The 15,445-nt window shown below is 41.5% G+C and overlaps 1 protein-coding gene across 3 annotated transcripts in view; it reads right to left on the bottom strand.

Annotated features, from left to right (window-relative positions):
- The window catches only part of hsd3b7 (hydroxy-delta-5-steroid dehydrogenase, 3 beta- and steroid delta-isomerase), a 17,339-nt gene extending 1,977 nt beyond the window's left edge, over positions 1-15,362 (bottom strand). The window contains exons 1-7 of one of the 3 annotated variants that reach the window (XM_081711539.1): positions 15,226-15,362; positions 15,006-15,115; positions 14,494-14,707; positions 11,342-11,497; positions 7,916-8,024; positions 1,138-1,237; positions 18-180 (exon numbers count right to left, since the gene is read on the bottom strand). In XM_081711539.1, the coding sequence (XP_081567665.1) occupies positions 18-180; positions 1,138-1,237; positions 7,916-8,024; positions 11,342-11,497; positions 14,494-14,653 (688 nt within the window). In that variant the 5' untranslated portion in view covers positions 14,654-14,707; positions 15,006-15,115; positions 15,226-15,362. Of the gene's footprint in view, positions 1-17; positions 181-1,137; positions 1,238-7,915; positions 8,025-11,341; positions 11,498-14,493; positions 15,143-15,225 lie in introns of those variants that run through there. The other 2 variants (XM_035530439.2, XM_027015710.3) reach the window with 2 other exon arrangements.
- Between the last annotated feature and the right edge of the window lie 83 nt (positions 15,363-15,445).

The following is a 15,445-nucleotide window of genomic DNA, read 5'->3' as shown; positions in this document are numbered from 1 at the left end:
ATGGCCAAGCAGTTCACCTGCATACACGCGTCCATGCTCTGTGTCTCTGGGCACTCCTCTCATTAGCCACCCCCCAGTGCGAACCCCCATCTGGTAAAATTCCTTCATCAACTGGTGGTTCTCCCCATAGATACCTGTGGGTCGCAGGGCACATGTATACAGAGTCCCGCCTCCTTTTATCTGAGAGAGAGAGCGCGAGAGCGAGAGAGAGCGCGCGAGAGAGAGCGAGAGAGAGCGAGAGAGAGAGAGAGAGAGGCAAATGAATGAATCTGTTGTGGGCGGTGTATAAAAGCATAGGGTGAGATGGTGAAATGCATAAACTCCATTAGCTGATGCTGGATGTGTTGTTTCTCATTAGCCCTGCAAGGTTTTGCTTTGCTGTTTTTGGGCACACTGGAAGTTCTTGTTGGACAAACAAGGCACAAATGAGGTCGATCACTCTTGTGCAAACTATTCAGAGAAAAGATGTACTTAAGGGAGAGCAGGGAGACATCAGACAGACAGCGTTCTGGAATGAAGGGAATGGAAAGGTCTACTCAAATCTCTTACAGGGCAACTCTACTAATTGGAGTCAGCCGTGTGTGGGGGGGGGACGGAAATAGCCACGCTCTGTACTCAGAACCTTTCAGCCTTCCAGTGCTTCCATGTAAAATGGAGCCCAGTCTGATTAAACTGAGAATCAGATGGAAGTGGGCCTACAATCCTGAAACCAACATTTTTATATAAAAATCGACCTCATTTGTGCCTTGTTTGTCCAACAAGAACTTCCAGTGTGCCCAAAAACAGCAAAGCAAAAAAACAAAACAAAAAAACCCCCAGTAAACCAAGAATGAGCTGGTTGGTTTACCAATGGTCTTGTCAAGCCCAGCAGCCAACATACTCAACATTTTTATCTTGCAGGGCTAATGAGAAACAACACATCCAGCATCAGCTAATGGAGTTTAAGTATTTCACCATCTCACCCTATGTTTTTATACACCACCCACAACAGATTCATTCATTTGTCTCTCTCTCTCTCATATATATATATATATATATATATATATATATATATATATATATATATATATATATATATATATATATATATAATATAAAATATAAATGTGTGTGTGTGTGTGTGTGTATGTGTAGTACCTTTGTTCCATTCGCCTGCAGCACTAGATTCTCTGCTGCAGCTTTGCTCCTGGGGTACGGCATTTCATGGATAACGTTATATGGCGTGTCCTCATCACCCCTGTATTAACGGAATGGACATGCCACTTAGTGTCAGCTTCCAAACCATGGATGGGCCAGGGTGCAATGGCATAGGAAGGTAGAAGTGATGAGATGTGTTGCAAATGAAATCGCTGCAATCAGAGGCTTATGCTTTATGTGAGTGAGCATACGTGCCTCTGAGGCACATTGGGAATACAATAAGTCATAAAAGTATGCTTTGATGTCAGGCTTATCTGATGCTAGTCTGCAGAGGTGGGGCTTCAATTTAATGTCCAACGCACACAAACATTATCCTAGAATAACACATTTTTGGAAATCAGGAAATACGTGATGTTAGAGTAATGTTTAATAATAACTACATCAATGTGTGTGTGTGTGTGTGTGTGTGTGTAAGGTTATTTGTTGTTAGCATGGGGTAAGGAGTTGAGATCTAGTCTCTTCAGGACACCTCTCACACACACAAAAACAGTGAATAAAAACAAAATTTAAACTGCCTGGTAATTCCTTCCTTCATTCTCCATTCAAATTTCCAAGGGACATATAAAGTTGAAGAGAGAATATGGAATGCATTTAGCCCTAGATTCCTTCTTGTGGACAATATCCTGCTTGTGAATTTGGGTGTTGAGTGTATGAACCTATTATTTTCTCCCAGACATGCTGGCTATTGGAAAATCTGCATTTCCTCTATATACTAGCCTGTTGGGCAAGGAAACAGATGGACAGAGCAGCAGAAAAGGATGCAAGATGTCACCTACATCTGTGAGACCTCTGTTATTCGGGGTGCCAGCAACAGACTGAGTCGTGTATTGCTCATTTCTCGATTTTCAAGACTTTATCGATCCTGTTTTTTCATCTTACACACTTTGCCGTTTGAAAAGATAACTTCATGTTCAAAATTATGATATGAGGGCAATTCAATACATCTTCCTCCTCGTTATGTTTTTAAAAACTATTACAAAATAAAATTTGAAATGTAATGATTCTATACTAAGTCTGCGTAATGACTATTAGATCCTGGAAAGTGATTTTGGAAAGTGATTTAAGTTTTGTAATAACTGGTTGTTAAATGCCTACTGAATTCTTACAGGCTTTATTTTGCAGTACTTAGTAAGGCTTGTCCACCAGTCTGTTCAAAGCTCTAATATGATGCTTTGGACATGTGTAGTAAGTCTGTTGAGTTTTGTTCTGTTCCAAACCCAATTAAATATTCATATTTTACCAAACATACAACAATGAGCCCAACACTACACTCCAACATTATTGGCAAAAACTTCTAAAAGTGAAAATTCCTCAAAAAACATTTAGACAATTGTCAGACTCAATCTAGTGATTCAAAATTGATTTGTCTGACTCAAATCTGATGAAGACTAGATAAATTAGTATAAAATAGTGAAAAAACATTTCACATATGGGAATTGGGTTAAAACGTAAGGCCTTTTTGTTTGGCTTGAGCTAACAAATTCTGAGCTACAAGAGATTTTTCTCTCCATCCTTCACAATGCGGGAGATTTGGGTAAATGAAATTTATTTTTAAAATAACTTTGAAAAATGGTTAACTACTAGTTGATCCCTGTTGATCAAGACTAATGAAAACTAGCAGACAATCCCAGAAGAATCATGAAGTGTCTCTATGAATGTAAATAGTGCTTGTATAACTTAATGCTTTATGAGTTGTTTAACCACTTTCTAAACATTTACGTATAGTATATATACACACACACACTTAATTTTTCATTCATATGTAGAATGAAAAATTGTGCTTGTAGTACTAGTAAATGAAAGAAGTTGTGTGTTAAGGTTGCTTGTGTGGCACTGTGACGATGTCAAAAGCTTAAAAGATTTTTATTAACTAGGCCATATAATTAGTTTAGCAGTAGGGTTTATTTAGTGCTTTGTATTTGGTGAGATGAGAAGACAGAGCTGACTATGCATGTGAAGTTAACTACTCCTGAACCACACACCAATGGAAATATGCTAAGGTAAGACATTGTGTAATCACTAATATTAGCTTGTATATGAAATTATATTACCTCAAAATATAAGAATTTTATGATATTCATCTTGTCTAATCATTTTCTGTTGGCAATACCCCATAGGTTAGATAGCATTCTAACATTAGCTAATTAAGATAGGACAAGCTAGCTAGGTAGTTACCCATTAGCTTTGAATAGTCTGCTTGCCTCATAGACAATCAAAATTAGGATTTTCAAAGAAACTAAACTCTATAGTATGTGTAGAATAGGCCTGTACTCATCTATGGATAATAAAGAACAGATAACTGTCGTTTCTAGCTAAAGATCTCATTCTAGCTAACCTTAAGCTAGATCAGTTAGAATTGATTTAAACTAGTTTAATGGGTTGCTCAAAAGTTACGATACTGGACCAAAAAAACAAATGACATAAATAAATAAGTAGATAGATTTGACAGTTGCCGGTTCAAGCCCCCACCATCACCAAGCTTCCGCTGTTGGCCCCCTGAGCAAGACCCTTAACCCTCGATTGCTTCAAGTGCATTTGGTCACAATTATAAATCGCTTTGGATAAAAACATCTGCTAAATGCCATAAACGTAGAAGTTATTTATGGCATTTAGCTGACAGGCCAAGGCAGTTTACAAACAGAGAATGGAGGATCACTTTCACATCCAGACCCAGTGTGCATGGCGAGATATATGGCACATCACAAATTACGAGGACGGAATCAGATTAACTAACTACCAGCAGTAGTACCCAGCTGCCAGAACACGAACACGAACACGAACGAACACACACACACACCGCAGAGGTCGCATGCACACTCCGTAGTATCAACATATAGAGAGCAGCTGGACCGGATGGAGTGCTAGGACTGATTCCACGGAGTAAGGTGCAGTGCTGACAAACATCTTCAGCCTATCCCAGCACAGTGCACTGTCCCCATTTGCCTAAAATCATCTGAAATGGCACCAGTCCTAAATCAGAAAGCTATAACCTGCTTTAATGATTACAAGCTGGTGGCATTATCACTAGTAATTGATGCCACTGCCATTGTTCTCCATATTGTACTGCTCCACCTAGAACCTCGGGAGTAGTGCAAAACTTATTCTAGCAAATATTTATTCTGTAAATATACACGCACTATTTATCAAAAGCCTATGGCCTTCCAAGTGCACAGGATGTAAACAGACACCCACATGTCAATTGTATACATCTCTAAATGTATATATTTTTAGCTATATTATTTATTCTGTAGATTTTTAAACACAAGAGCTCTGTCAAGTTTTCGTCGTACACATAGTTCCATGACAATAAAGAAATCTTAATCTTAATCCCACAGCAAGCAACACTTGTTTGCCACATGCTCAGTGCCTTTCCTGTCCACATATCGAGGCGTCATACAGGGAGAGCCTGTCTGCTGTGAGATAAGCAGTCATGAAGTCTTCCACGAAATCAGGGGCCCAGAGATTCCTTATCGTTCTTTTAACGTTCAAGTCCACACGCAAACTAAATAAATAGCAATATAATCATTTCTTGTTGATGTTCTGACCTTGACCCTAGTTTCTAACATGTTAATCATGTAGTATGGTTACCTTACCTGTTCTTAATAAAGAATGCATGAAGAATGCATGAAGCTCTCTAAGATTTTACAGTGACATAAAAAATTAGGCTAAATAAAATACGTTAATTGTGTGGCATTCTGTGATCTGAGCTTTGCTTTTGAAACTGTTGGATAGGGCTGTTGTCAACTGGCAAATGCAGCGTTATGCTCGGCTTGGATAGGTGACAAAACTGTTCTCATTAGCCTCCCCAGAATTTCTCATCATAGACAACCTGTATAACTGGTATAGTTTCATTTCAGTAGTTGTAAAGAACAAGTAGGACTACAAGTCAGTTCATACAGTTGGGCCTCACTGTGGTTTTGTGGTTGAATTATTTGACATTTGCCCCCCAAAAAATTGGACTTTTGCCCGAAATGTTTAGTACAGTGGAGCATTAGTAGAAGATTAACTCTTTATTGGGAGTAATGCACGATGGTCCGGACTGTTTGTACTCAGGCTAGGCGCAATGTCTGCTTTTAAGTAAGCATATTTGTCTACCGTCTTCACAACAGTAAGGTCAGGGAGGCTGTAGTGAATATACGACTATGCTGCTGAGCTGTTTGCATTATTCTGTGTCACTTTGGTTATGATTCAAGAAAGTACATAACACTTCTATAATTCACTTTTGGCCATTTCTTCACATCATTCCCCCATTCCCCCTTTTATGAACAAAGGATTACGTCAAACATCATCATTCATCTTTAACATTCTTTTGGTATGCGTCCATGCTTTTGCTGTTAGTGAGTCTGGTATTTACTGCATACATTTCAAATATAAAGAAATGAGGATGCCTTAGAAGCTCTTAACTAGCCCCAGATGGTTTGTGCCAAGCCTCAGATGATTTCAAACCCTGGACGTGGACCAGACTGGACCAGGGACAACACTTAGCGGCAAACTTTCTGGAGAATGTATGAAAGGCTCAGTTCATTACCAACATCCTCGACATTCTTCTCGGCTGAGTGAACAGACTGGGATTGGAGGGAGCAGTAGTTTCTGGATGCAGGCATGCTTTATGACAGCCAGAAACGAACACACCTGCAGTGCCAGGAACAGAATGGTGCAACTGACACTACAAATCCACCTACACGGTGCTATTTTTGTGCTTTCCCATTCAAAAACACACTCATGTTACGACCTCCCCACGACCTTATCCGACTGTCAAGCCTCAGATTCAGGAGGAATAATGTGGATTCCGTCCTGGCCAAAAATCTGAGGACCCGCTCTTTCTCCTCTTCCAGATAGTTGAGGGGGCATTGGAATTTGCCCCTGCAGTATACATGTGTGCTGTGAATCTGGAGATGACCATTTGCCCAGAAGAGTATCGGGGCTGCTAATGCCGGCCATTTGGTCTACGCACTCTCAGAATGAGGGCGGTGTCCACATGTTAAGTCAAGCTTGTTCAGTGTGCTGGACTCCCAAGGGTGTGCTTTGGCCCACTCCTATTTATGATAATTATGGTCAGAGCTGCAGGGTGTATCCAAGAACAAGCGAGCAGGGTTCTTGCAGGGATGGGGCAACAAGGAGATGTATTGCTGCTATTTTTGGACGATGTTACCTTTCTGTCTTTCTGCCTTTCTCGTAGGGAGGTCTTCAGTGGCACACTTGAGCAGTTTGCAGCCGATCATGAAGCTGACAATACGTGGCTCAGAATCTTCAGTAATCAGGCCAGGCTTATCCCCTGAAAGTGTATGACACACTCCCTATGTGGGCGAGAACCTCCCCCAAGTGGAGGAGCAGAACTGCTGCTTTTCCACATTGAGCAGAAAGATACCCCACTTACCTTCCACTTCAGGTATACCAGGCACGTGAACCGAGTGGAGGCCACAAGGCTGACCCAGGACCTGATGGAAGGATTGCACCCCCCAGCTGGCCTGGGCTTGCCTGGGGAAGCCCAAGAGGAGCAGAAGGAAGTGGCTAAGGATAGCCCAGTGGCTAAGGATAGCCCAGTGGCTAAGGATAGCCACTTGGGCCTCTTTGCTCACACCATTGCCACTGCAACTGTGAAAGGGTATTGCCTCGTTATCATCTAATAGCAATGGAACGCAAATGTTGGAAAATCACTAGGCATGGCGGAAATAGGATGTAAAGCTTGGCTTAGGCAAGTCTGATATTAGCCATTTTTGCTCTCAGCCGGACTGAAGCCCTCATCTCTCCTTGTATGACTCAGCTGCGAGCTGGACTTGGCACATGTGCGCTGGCCAAAGAGAGAGCCTGGTCTGAACCACCTGGACCACTTGTGCTGCTGTGATGGCAGCCGCATTCTGTTTCTGCTCCGTTTCAAGAAAGGCTAGAGAACACAGTCTCAGTTTGTTGGGGTACTTGCCATCACTGGGCCTTTTCTCTCTCATTATACAATTTATTTCCAATTATTCTAAAACAAGTTCAGACCAGACAGTGTGGATCCTACTCTCTCATACAACACAGATCAAAGCCTCCAGACTTTGAGGCAATATTGAATCCTCAAATACATTCAAACTTTTTTTTTTTTTGGGGGGGGGGTTAATGGGTTTGATACGAACACATTTCCCCTTCTCTGGCAATGTCTGCCATGTGTTCCTTTGCTTTGGTTTCTTTCTGTTGTTTTTTCGTTTCGGTTGCCCTTGATGTTTCACCTGTGTTTAATTTTCTACCCCTCCCTTAATCCGCTCCAGGTGGTGGTTGTTGATGCTCTGTGCTTACATAGTCTTTGTGGCTGTAGTACCTTTGTCAGGTACTGTCACCACTGTCATTATCCTGATATTTAAGCTTTAGGTTACACTGCTGTTCTCCATGTCACATCTTTGGTTTTTAGTTCGGGGGGGATTGCACTCTTTTCATGTTTTTGTTTTGTCTTCTAGTTCCCTCACTCTTTTTCACACCCTTAAAATTGTATGCTGGAGAAAGACTGGTCTAATCCATGCAGAACTGCAACCCTGCTGGAATCTAGCAGGCTGCGGAACATCAAAGCTACTAACGGAACATCGGCAGAGTTCACGACCTGGTGAAATGTTCACATCCTTCTTATCTTTTTAAGATTCCTCTGGCACTAGTGATTAAATCCTTCATATCTGACACTGACCAGGGCTTCCAAGGGGGAAAAGGGGCCGTAAAGCGCAGCAAGAGCTTCGAAAAACAACTGTACCTGATAAATGTGTCGCCTTTCACGTTGGGCCCAACCACCTCCATGCTGCTTGTGTAGATCAAGTGCTGAATTCCAAGCTCAACACAGGCACTCAGGACATTCTTTGTTCCTGGAGAGACACAGAGGCTGAAGCAACATACACACACATTCGCATGGTGACTGTACAAAAAGACTGCAGTACCCGTCCAAAATCTGAATACACGCGCAGCCCCACCCCCAAAATGTGCCAGTGTTTTATACTGTATGTATTTCTATAACTGCTCAACAATAAAGAACAGTACCCAAAACAAAAGATGTGACGTTTCAAAATAATGCCAAAGAACATAAAAATAGTCTGTATGCAGATCTTGTTTGTGAGGCTTTGCTCTACAGTGGAGGCGGTAATGATATTATAGCCATGTACTCTTCTGGGGTAAGAGTGGGAATTCACTTAACATTATTGTTATAGTTAAATAGTAATTTAATGTATCTTTTCATTTTGAATCAGTTAATTTTATAATGTTAACAGTGAAAAACGTTTGACTGTTTGGTTAACCAAAATGAAGACTTGCATTTAAAAGTTAACGCAGTAGATTACGACGTTATAAAGTTTTAGAATCGGATTCTACTCAACTAGCTTTATTCAATACCCATCTATTTCACCTGGTAACTATTTTTGTTATGTCATATGTTGTAAACATATAATTGTGGTACAGTTCAGGTCGTATACTTGTAGGTGAGGCAGGTCTGAGAGGGGAGGGGAACAGAGAGAGGAGATGAGTTTGAGCTCAGGGTAGATCGTGAGTCTGAGCTCAGGGTAGATCGTGAGTCTGAGCTCAGGGTAGATCGTGAGTCTGAGCTCAGGGTAGATCGTGAGTCTGAGCTCAGGGTAGATCGTGAGTCTGAGCTCACCATCATGCCCCTTCTTTTCTACATGTCCAACAACCATCACAACAGCTGATGACGAAAAGATTCCTCTGGCCGTCGGAATCAGGAAGCCTGACTTGATGGCTGTGCTGTTTGGGATGAACTCGGCATAACTGTCCTGTCACTAACAAAGTAACACAAGACCATGGGAAGTTCACATGCAGAATTTGCAATTATTTAACAATACACCATGACTGAAGTCAGATATGTGCTATTTGAAGTGATGGGCACCCACTGCCTCAAACAGGCCGTTTCTTAGCGGTTTGACCCAGATACTTCTCTTCCTCCTAACTTAAGCACTTAAGCACTCTGGACTCTAGGTCTTTTGTAGCAATTCTTCCAGTTAGGTCCGCATCATGCAATCTCCTGTGATCTAATCATGTTGAAACACTTTTTGTAGTGTTTAACTGTGCTTGTATTTTGTGAGCCGTTAATCAGAAATTTTCCAAACTCAGGAGTCCAAAGAACAGGTTCATAGATCACCTCTAGCCACTAATGCCTATCCCCAAATAAAGGCAGGATGGATTTAGCAGGGAGAAAGTAGATGGAAAGAATGCAGAAGTTTTGCAAGAAAGGCAGAAAACCAATTTTATGAGTTCAGATATTTTGGGTGGAGGAGTATACCGTATTCTCATTATGAAGCCACTTTAAAATCACTTTAAGAAAACGATTTACTTGTGACCAAATTAAAAGCTCTGAAGCAAGCCGGACAGAGAGGGGGTCAACCTGATGGACCTCACTGACCAAGACAGTAAAGAATGCGAGTTTGTTGTTTTCTTTTTAAATATTGCATGGAAGAAAAGGCCAAAAGACTCAAACAATTATGCTTCCCATTTTTTTTGGTGCTTTGCAAGCAGAATGGTGATTGGCTTTGAAAAGCTTTTTGATGTGGTTTGGTATTAGCGTTGAGAGCAGGTGGAAACCGCTGGCTCCTGCCAGTCAGAAGTTCACACCTTTAATTTGAGATCAATTGCAGAATGGAACTCCCACCACAACACAGCTGCGTCTGAAAAACACGTACCTGCTCAACACCCCAGCAGAATGCACACAGTCACGTACTTGCATGAACACACGCACACACACACACACACACACACACACACACACACAATCATTTAATCAGAATCTTTCAAGCCAAGCACCTGTCTGTATTTCAGCCAAATTCCAACTCTCCTCTTGGCGGGTCTGTTTACCTCATTTTTCAGTGTAAGTCACGTAGTCCTTTTTACTCCACACTTTAAGATACTACATTTTTCTTTAATATTTTCACTCATAACCCACTTTGATAAAAAAAAAACTTTTTAAATATTAGAAACAGCCTGTGAGAGTTAGAGACAATAGCCCATCCTTTGCCAACTGTGATGCGAGTTTGCCAACCTAGAATGGTCTTCAACAACGGGTCCTTTCACTGAATTACCGTATGCTAAGTAGGTGTTTGGCAGAAGGATACTGTCAGCTCAGCAGCAACGTGTAAAAACTAGAGATAGTTCTGATCTGACACCTATACTGGTATTGGCCCAACTCCAGCAGTACATGCTGAAATGGGAGAAGAAACCCAAACAGTTCTTATGCGGTTGTGTAACAAATCTGTTCTGATATATTATGTGGTGTTACACAACTGCTTCACTGTAGAGCAAAGTAGTTAATGCACTAAGAGTTACTGTGTCTAGATTAATGTTAACGTAAGAACAGCAAGTTATAAGGCAGCTATACGGCTCTGGACGCATATACTTGTGATGAAATAAGGCCGTCACTTAAATAACAGCAGCCAGTCAGCAGTGGTCCTGCAGTCATGCACTCAGAGCAGCATATAGGCTTGCTGACCATAGATATGTACAGCCTGTAGCTATAACTCAAAATGCACTTAGTAGCCAGTGTGTGTAGATGCAAATTAGGTTTTTCTAATTAAATACTTTTGATGAGGTGTTGTGTATTTCTCTCTGTGTGTGTGTGTGTGTATATATATATATATATATATATATATATATATATATATATATATATATATATATATATATATATATAGATAGATAGATAGATAGATAGATAGATAGATAGATAGATAGATAGATAGATAGATAGATAGATAGATAGATAGATAGATAGATAGATAGAGAGAGCAAAAACTTATATACACAGTCAGAGAACTCACAAAGATAGAACTGTACTGTCAGCAGGGTACCAAATGTCACCCACTGAAGAACACAGAGAAAGAGAAAGGCTCCAGTTTCACTGAGGTCGTTTAGAACACAACCCCTTACCGACACTGACTTCTCAAATGAGCTGTTATACACGCAGAGACTCATCACAGTGTGGGAGGAGGTACTGTGAACCCATACCCTCCACTTTTACTGCTACTAAAAGTCATTTACCCCCTTTTTCCTGGTACCATGCGGTTCCTGTCAGCTGCATCACAGTGTCTTCATTTCTTGTCAGCTGTATCAGGCAGCACAATCTCTTTGCACCAACCTAGTCTTTCCTTCTTCATGTTTTACTCTCACCATGGTCATTGTCTCTCACCTTCCACATTGACGGCGTAGATGGTCCTCTCCGGGACTCTGTACCACACGTCCACGAGACTGGCAGCATGGACAACCAAGTCCGCCCCTCGGCAGGCTTCCAGAACGCTCTGGTAGTCTGTTATATCCCCCTGGGTGAGCACCACCTTGATGTGCTCTTGGAGAGAAACAGACAGGATACATATGAACATCACAAGATTACAAAACGCAGAGAGAAAACATTTTCTCTGGAAAGCAACGTTTTGTAAGTGCGTGTGTAGTACTTCCCACCTCACTCAACCTTCCCACAATGCATGTGTAGGAGACTGCTGAGCATGTGGTTGTGTGTGTGGGTGCACGCAGGCGTATATGTAGAAGCCTGCTGCGTGTGCATGCACGCGTGTGTGGGAGTCATGTGCTTGCGTTTTTTCCCTCCCAAATTTCCATGCGGTTTACTTTTATAGTAAACAAAACCTTGCTACTGGTTGTAGAATTTTGAAATTCACCCACAAGCTTCCCTTAACTGGTATACTTCTGCAATGTGGAAGGAAGACCGAATCCACGGCACTCGCAACATGTTTACCGTCATGCAAAGTGATGTTTGCTGAAAAAGGATGTTTGCTTATCAGCATTTGCATCCCTCCTCCTGTCGTCAAGCAATTATTAACAGTTTACATGATCGAGGGAGGTTATAAGGGGTGTACAGCAACATGGTCATCCACGTGGCTAAAAACTCTCGTCTGGCTGACAAACATGTATAAAAACACCCTGTTCCATCCTAGAAATTGAAGGCTTTTCCAGTCACTACAGAAACACTCCAAAACATCCCAAAGAAGTGAGGAGAAAGTGACTAGCTTGGACAAGACACCAGGAAAAGTCTCTAGCATTCTACTCTTCTTTCATGGAAAAAAGCCATCATACAGATCAGCCATAACATTAAAACTACCTGCCTGATATTGTGTGGGCTTTCCTCATGACACCAGAATAGCTCTGACCCATCGAGGCCCATTCTGGACTGCACAAGACCGTGGAAAGGGTCCTGTGGTATCTGGCACCAAGATGTTAGCAACACATCTGTTAAGTCCTAAGAGTTCCATGAATCAGACTTGTTTTTCCAGCACATCCCACACAGAGCTTTTTTCCATGTTATTTTTTTATTTTATTTTTTTTTTGCAGTATGGCAGGGCACCTTATCCTGCTGAAACAGGCCACTGCCATTAAGAAATACTTAGTACTCGGAGTGCAGCAACATTTATGTATGTGGTAAATATCAAAGTAAAATCCACATGAATGCCAGGACCCCAGGTCTCTCAGCAGAACACTGAGCAGAATATCACACTGCCTCTACCAGCTTGCTTTCTTCTCATACTGCATCCTGGTGCCGTCTCTTCCCCAGGTAAGCGACACACACCTGGCCATCCACATGACGTAAAAGAAACCATCAGACCAGGCCACCTTCTCCATTGCTCCATGGTCCGGTTTTCATGCTCACATGCCCATTGTAGGCATTTTAACCTGCCATCTTGGAGATGCTCTGACCCAGTCATCTAGCCATCACAGTTTGTCCCTTGTTTTTTCTGCTTCAAACACATCTGACAGTTCAGATGTGACAGTTCACTTGTTGTGTAATATATCCCACCCACTGACCGGTTCCATTCTAATGAGAGAATCAATTTTCTTCACTTCACCTGTCAGTGGTTTTAATGTTTGACTGATCATGGTGCGTATATATTATATATTTAGGGAACATTTACATATTTATATATATATACACACACAAGCAGTCATATGTAGAACACAGAACCCACTGGAGCATGCTTCCCCAGTCCTGGTGTTTCAGTAGCCCAGCACTGCATAATTTAGTGTTTTCCTGCTCCCAACACACCTAGTTGAACTAAGTGTTTAAGGTACTTGACTTGTAATCAGAAGGTTGCCAGTTCAAGTCCCACCTCAGCCAAGTTGGAACTGTTGGGCCCCTGAGCCCCTTAACCTTCAATTACTCAAGTTGTACTCAGTCATAGTTGTAAGTCACTTGGATAAAAGTGTCAGCTAAATGCTGTAAATGTTAATGGAATTTCTGATAAAATGCAGAGCCAGGATTAGAACCCAAATTTCAGGACAGAATACAGGACAACAAGTTTGAATCTAAAAATTGCTTAGCAAACTCTCTTTTACATGGGTTGTTTGACATTAAAAACAAACAACATTGCTTCCAAAGATTTACCTAATTTACTCATAACCCCTATCACAATTACACAACAAAAAACAAACTGTGCTGTGAACAAGTCAAAGTGCATTAGGTTAGAGGTCTGCCACTATCCCACAATGTGTGCATAGACCTCACTGAACAATTGCCCACATGCAGGGCGGTACAGACATGACGTGGAAGAGGATGGGATCGGCCCGAGAGTTAAAGCCCAGCACTGACCTTGCTCCATCCCATAAGCCCATAAGAGCCCAGCTCTGTTTATGACGAACAGGCTTTCCTGCAAATGATCCATGTCAAGCCCTCCAATTTGGAAGGAAAAGGGGGTAAAATACCTGTCATGCATTTGGTTTCCAACCAGTTTTAAGATCCTTCTGTCTGGTAATTATATGGCTCCCGTGTTTGCTCTTCTGGGTGAGCCCATGTTTTGCTGCGGTCTTTTGTTCCAGACAGTCAATGCCATTTGCCTATCTTTATTATCTGATTCATAACATATATGGTTTAGGATAAAAGTCTCAAGGACAAGACTTAAATCATAGAACATGTAGAATTTAAATGTCCTGCGCATGATGACTAAACATATCTCCAATATAGGCCACAATATACATGATATGCAAACCTTCCCAACAATTAACCTGGAATGTCCAATTTATTTTTCCAAGAATATTTCAGAAACAAGGCAGACAAAAAGGCATTTCAAATATAACAAACAAAGGAAGTTTTGACAGACGGTTACACAAAAGGATCAAAGCTCAATTCAGCAACAGAACTTTGACTTTGAGTCTCAATTTCATCTGGGTCTGTCACTGGTTAACTGAAATGAGCCATCACGTTATGTCTTAGTTATATGATAAGACAGGCTTATCTTACCTGCCTAACAACACAGAAACTAAGACCTGTAAATATAAAAACCAAGCGTAGGCAGAGTAAATCAGAAAGTTTAAAACAAAACAAAACGTTTCTCTCACCGGTGGTGTAGCTGTGCAGATCTGAATCAATATGCTTGTCAAATAGTCTTATCTCCTTGATTTGGTCTTCTTTCTCCAGCAGAACACGCAGCAGGTGCTGCCCCAGAAAACCGCATCCTCCAGTTATAACGTAGACTAGCCTCGACTCTTCACCGGACATGTTTTTGAACTGGACAGTATCAAACCTTTATCAAACCTCTGAAAGACTCTGGAGCTGGTGAGATAAATAGAGAGGGCTGAGACAGCCAGGATAGCACAAAACGTGACTCCTCCTCTATCTGAATCTGCGACTCTAGCATTACAGCTCGGATTCTTCTCAAGTGTCTGCTTAAAAAGCATCGATTAGGCTAAATGTAAACGAGTGTAGCCTCCATTTCAAAGTTAGATACGACTGCATTTTTGGTTTAGCTAATAGTAGACTTATCGAAATGTTGTCCTTTAAAGCAACAGTAACAAAAAACAAAAAAAAAAGGTTAAAGCAGTTTGCAGGTCAGTCTGAAGATCCATTTTACCTCCTAAATCCGATCCGATTACAGCGCAGGCTACCTAAGCGTCCCGGTAAGAATGTCAGCGCGTCTCTGCTTTCTACTCGTGTCTTGCGTGAAGGTTTTTAAATCTGGAACTGAAACAGAGCGTTTCAAAGGCTGGATCGTGTGGAATGCGAAACTGGAAGAATACTTTAGTTCCGTCTTGTGGTATAAAACAGCGTTAACTTCAGAACTGAATTTTCACCTGAGGAATTTAGTAGAAAATAAGCGAGTAAGAATCGTGGAATTTACAGCGCAGATGCGCGTAATTTGATCGTCGTATAAAACGTATGACCTGATTGTTACGCTGAAATGTGAAACCTACACATCAGCTATTATTTGTGGAATTAAAAAGCCAGGCGTAAACGCAGCCAAGGCGCGCTGTAATCCAATCCTACTTTGATAGCGGGGCACGCCGGAGACGC

Source organism: Electrophorus electricus, chromosome 3 (assembly GCF_041902795.1).
Source record: "Electrophorus electricus isolate QZ-2024a chromosome 3, ASM4190279v1, whole genome shotgun sequence".
NCBI classification, from domain to species: Eukaryota; Metazoa; Chordata; class Actinopteri; order Gymnotiformes; family Gymnotidae; genus Electrophorus; species Electrophorus electricus.
This window is presented reverse-complemented; position numbering and strand designations above follow the sequence as displayed.